General features: G+C 62.7%; 2 protein-coding genes across 2 annotated transcripts; both read left to right on the forward strand.

Moving 5' to 3' along the window:
• Positions 1-313: 313 nt before the first annotated feature.
• On the forward strand, positions 314-805 carry MNEG_10993 (hypothetical protein; the record flags this gene model as incomplete). Its single annotated transcript, XM_014040535.1, has 1 exon — positions 314-805. One exon carries the CDS (start codon positions 314-316, stop codon positions 803-805), a length of 492 nt encoding a protein of 163 aa, XP_013895989.1.
• Positions 806-2,459: 1,654 nt separating this feature from the next.
• Positions 2,460-3,839, forward strand: MNEG_10994 (hypothetical protein; the record flags this gene model as incomplete). The annotated part of the gene is made up of 1 exon (XM_014040536.1): positions 2,460-3,839. The coding sequence occupies one exon, from the start codon at positions 2,460-2,462 to the stop codon at positions 3,837-3,839; it is 1,380 nt and encodes a 459-aa protein (XP_013895990.1).
• Positions 3,840-4,781: the final 942 nt, after the last annotated feature.

The raw sequence follows: 4,781 nt of genomic DNA on the forward strand, positions 1-4,781 counted from the left end.
CCGCCGCATATTCACTATGCTGACGACGAGTGGTGAGCACACGCACGAGGGCCGGTATTCGAGCACACGTGAGGCTGGGGGTACACTTTGGCGGCGGTGCGAAGCTGGTCACGCGCAAACACATTTTGAAGGCTCGTGCGGGAGAGCACCTGGGTGCAGCCGCTGGTTCAAGGGAATCGCTGCGCCCTTTCTTTGATGCCTCAACCCCCTGTGCAGTTGGCCGCGTGTGCCCTGCCACGCAACCCGCTTGCCCGTGCCTCCCCTGCAGACATCCTCCGCCCACGCCCCAACGATAGCTCCCCCCACCCGCCTTATGCGCATCACACCGATCCGCAGGTTCTTCCTCGCCGGGACCGGCACCGTGCGCATGTACACGCACCAGAAGGCCACCACCTTCGTCCCCGGCTTCCTGCCGGGCTTCAACACGCCCCCCGTCCTGGCCGGCTCGGCGGTGCTGCAGAACGACACGCTGCAGGCACTCTACTCCCCCCGCGGCTCGGTGCACTGGTTCAACAGAGAGACCGAGACGACCGACTTTTACGCCGTCCACGCCAGCGGCCACGCGATGGAGCTCATCATAGACGCGTTCAACACCATGACAGACCCAAAGGAGCTCCTCTCCTACACTGGCCTCTACGGCGCGCCCCACGACCTCACAGGCAGATTCGTCGGCCTCGACAAGTGCGGGGACAAGTGCTACCGCAGCGCGCGCGGGCCCGTGGACGTGCCCAGCGTCGTGCCGAGCCTGAGGAAGCTGCAGAAGCTGTTCGACCTCGCAGAGAAGAAGAAGTGCTGGACCCCCTGATACGTACTGTCGGCGCGGCGGCGGGGCGGCTCGCACTTGCTGCCGCTGGCGCGCGCTGCGCTGGTGCTTCATGTATTGAGTCGGCTGACGCTGAGCGGCTGCTTGGCAGCTTTGGCTTGGGGGCTTTGTCGGCTTGAGGTTGAACTTCCTGCGGGAAAACTTGCTGCAAGATTTTATTCTGTCTCAGACGCTGACAGGCTGTCAGCGGGTGCCACCGACTGCAACTTTGCTGCCAGGCTGCCGGCTCAGCCGAAGGCGCAGCTTCCTACTTTCTTTCTCACCTTGCCACCTCACCACGGTCGGTCGGATGCTTAGGTCCATCCTTCACACACTTGAGTGCCTCAACACGCGCGCCGCTATCCAAGATGTGTTGGGTTAAACTACACTTACATTTAAACGCAGTCACAAACTCAACCTGCATCGGCCAAACCCGGTCTATCAGCAAGTCCGAGTATTGCACACCCTGCGTTGCCTTTGTAATACTTTGTGCAAAGCAAGTGTTACCACATCGCTCACTCATAGTGACAGCTTCTGGGGCCAGCCTGGTTGAAAGAGTCCAGGGTTTGCCCATGGCGCACGAAGCGGCCACTGGCAGGGCCCCTCACCGACTGTGTGACATAACCTGGCGCAGCACAGAGAGGGTGCGGCGCTCTCACACCCGCATCGCACTCTAACATGTTGATTCTCTGTACGAATGGGCTCGCTTGTCGCATGAATGGGCTGAGGTACCTGCCACATGCACAACGAAATGTGTAAGAATTTGATGCTGCAGGCTCGGCTGCCAGCACAACACCCCACCTACCTGCCCTCCAGCAGACACTTGGCTGTTTCACATGAGAGCCTCTAGGCCGTCTAGTCAAGGACGCGCAACCTCGTGCTTTCAACGAAAGAGACAACTGCGGTTCGGCAAGGCCGACGGCGAGTGACGCTTATCGGTACACGCAGAGGGTTGTGCGGCTGCCACAGCTGGATGCGAGTAAGGTAGAAGGGAGACGGCAGCCCCTGCCCTGCTGGGTGCAGACACGACCCGCTGCACTGCTCCAAGGGCCCCTTAGAAGCATGAAAGTGCTCTCATGTACGGAGCTTGCCTGAAGGGGGCGTCTGAGGCGAACTGGCGTTCAACAGGGCGGTCGGCCAAACTTGACGACTGCAGCGGCTCTCGACACCACCTTGTACCGTAGGCTGGGATGGTCGTCAGGCTTGTGGGAAGTTGATGCGAATACAAGTTTCATATTATTTAGGGCGCAGATTTCTCTCATTGGTTGCTGTGGAGAACACGCCAGGCAGCTGGTACTGTAAATATTTGCGATCCAAGGGGTACGACTGTGCACAGCAGACATATACACAGACATATGATTTTTCTTTGTATTCGGGCGCGTCGACTGACGTGAAGGGCGCGGGCAGCTCGCGGTCCTTCAGGAGCATCAGCGTCAATGGACCGCATAGATCGGCTGAAATGGTGTTTGATTAGCATAATATCACTATTTATGCTGCCCAGCTGCTGCATGTCGGCCCCGCTATGGGCTATGGCGCCGGCGCCAATGGCCAGCAGCAGCGAACCTCAGCAGGGGCGCGACCGCGCCAGCACGGGAGCCGTAAACGCAAGCGCCCGCCAAGGTGATGACAACAGCTGCAATTGAAGCGCATGACAGCTATGACTGAGCCGCCATGGCAGTTCCCCGCCGGCAGCTCCCGCCCAAAAAACCACCGAAGCTGTCCCCCACCTGCCCCCCGCCTGCCCGCGCCCTCCCTAGTCATCACCATCCCCCTGCCCCGCGGCAGCCGCCCCGAGGGCATCGCACGCGCCTCAGACTCCGAAATCTTCGTGGCCTGCCTCTCCGGCGCCATATTGCACGTCGACCTGCACACTAAGCGCGTCACCCGCGTGCTGGAGGAGCGTGGTGCTGCACTCAGCGGCGTCAAGTGGGACGGCGAGCAGGGCGCCCTGTTTGCAGCGGCGACGCTCTCTGGGAAGGCGTATGTGTACTTCCTAGAGCGAACCGGCGCAGCCGAGGGCGGCGGCGGCGGCGGCGGTGGCCGGAGCGCAGGGGTTGGTGCTGAGGGCGCTCCGGTTCAGCAGGAGGGAGGGCAGAGGAGGGGGCAGGAGGGCAGCAGCGAGCGAAAGGAGGGGGCCGAGAAGGCGCCGGCAGGCGCCGACGAGGCTCGGCAAGGGGGGACACCCGGGACGCAGCTGCTCGGGAGCTCCATTCAGCAGCCCAGCTTCAAGGACCCCGTTCCCGCAGCCGCAAGCGCCGCCCCTGGCGCGCCTTGGCGCGTGAAGCGGCGCGTCGCGGTGCAGCTGGCGCGGGTGCCGCCTTGGTACATCAACGACGTCGCGCTCACACGCGACGCGGCCCTCTTCACAGACAGCGTTGCGTCTCGCCTGTTCTCCCTGCCGCGCTTCTTCGGGCCGGACGAGCAGCCCGTCGCGACTGCGTACGCGCTCGGGCCGCGGTTTGCCGTGCTGCCCGGCCAATTCAAGTCGAACGGTCTGGCGGTGCTGCCGCCAGAGACGGCCAGCGGCAAGACAAACGCCAGCAGCAGCGACGGCAGCGGCGGCGGTGAGGCGGAGGTGCTGGTGGCAAACCTGCACGAGGGGGATTTTTACCAAGTGGCGCTGCCGAGCCTCGCCGCCGCGCCCCGCGCCCGCGGCGCGCTGTTCGGGCCGGCGGCGGCGGGCGCGGCCGTGTCGCGCGTCGAGACGCCGGCTGTCGAGAGGAAGCGGCTGTTCCTCGACGGGCTGTGGCTGGAGGGGAGCTCGACTTTGTATGCGGCCGACAATTTCCACAATAGGGTGGTGCGCTTCGAGCTCGTACGGAACCAGGACGGCGGTGGGTACAAGGCCGAGCCGACCTGCGTCATCGCGCCGCAGGATTACCGCACGCCGACGACGCTGACGATGACAAACGGGGACGGCGGCGGCCGCGTGCTGTGGGCGGTCAACGCGCACCTGACGACGTGCCTGCCGTTTGTGCCCTGCCCGAGCCACAAGTTTGAGCTCATCGGGGTGCGCCCCCAGGACTTCTGCAGCTGATGATGAGTGCCACCGGCCTGGCCGTTTGTTGCTGCCATGCAGTCATTGGTAGCAACGGGCGGGTGGCATTGGCGGGCCGTCCCCCGTCTTGAGGCGATTGCGCATGGCTGTAAGCCGCGGTCTCACTTGTACGTTACCCTCGATAGCTGTTTGACATCCAATCCTGGGGTCAAGGCTACTACGTCTGAGTCAGCCGAAATAATGGCAGCAACAGTAGGTAGATTATGAAATAAGCAATTTGGTGGAACTGATCGACCACAGACAACGCACGCCGGCGTGCGTGTGCGTTCGACCGCTGGCGCACGTTGCCTGAGGAGCAGGCCGCGCCCGTGCACGCATGCTGCGAGGCGTGCGCACGCGTGTGTGAAGTGCACACAGGCGCTTGTCGCCAGCAGCCAAGTAACAAGGTGCAAACATATCACTGATTCGTGCAGCGCCTTGCCCAAGGCGGGCGACCAACACGTGTGTGCGGAAGTAACGAGGTGCTGCATTGCTGCGCATCCACCCAAACACAAGGAAGTCGCATGAGGCGGCCCCAGATGAATCAAAGGGCAAGGCATCAAAAGAAGGTCTCAAGCCAAATCTGGCCTCACAGCAGGCATAACAAGTCCCAACGCCATTGAGGGATCAAAGTCAGTGGGTCACTAAGCCACACTCAGGCGCCTGGGCCCCGCTCAAGGCAATACCGGTGCGTGGCAATTGCGCGCCCAACTTGCTCTATTAGAGCGCAGGCTGCCCAAAGAATCTCTCGCATGCGTACTGCGTATCCTTGCTGCAGCTGTCAAGGTAGTGTAGTGCTCTCAAGCCCCAACGCCGGCTCACCCAAAAAGCAGCTCCGACGCTTATCGCGCAGCCAGCACAAGCTCGGCCCCACGCTGCTACCCAACCACCGTCCCACCTGGCCGGTTCAGCGCGGCAGCCCGCTCTCCGCCTCCCCCGCAG

The sequence above is a fragment of the Monoraphidium neglectum genome (assembly GCF_000611645.1).
Source record: "Monoraphidium neglectum strain SAG 48.87 unplaced genomic scaffold scaffold02548, whole genome shotgun sequence".
Taxonomy (NCBI): domain Eukaryota; kingdom Viridiplantae; phylum Chlorophyta; class Chlorophyceae; order Sphaeropleales; family Selenastraceae; genus Monoraphidium; species Monoraphidium neglectum.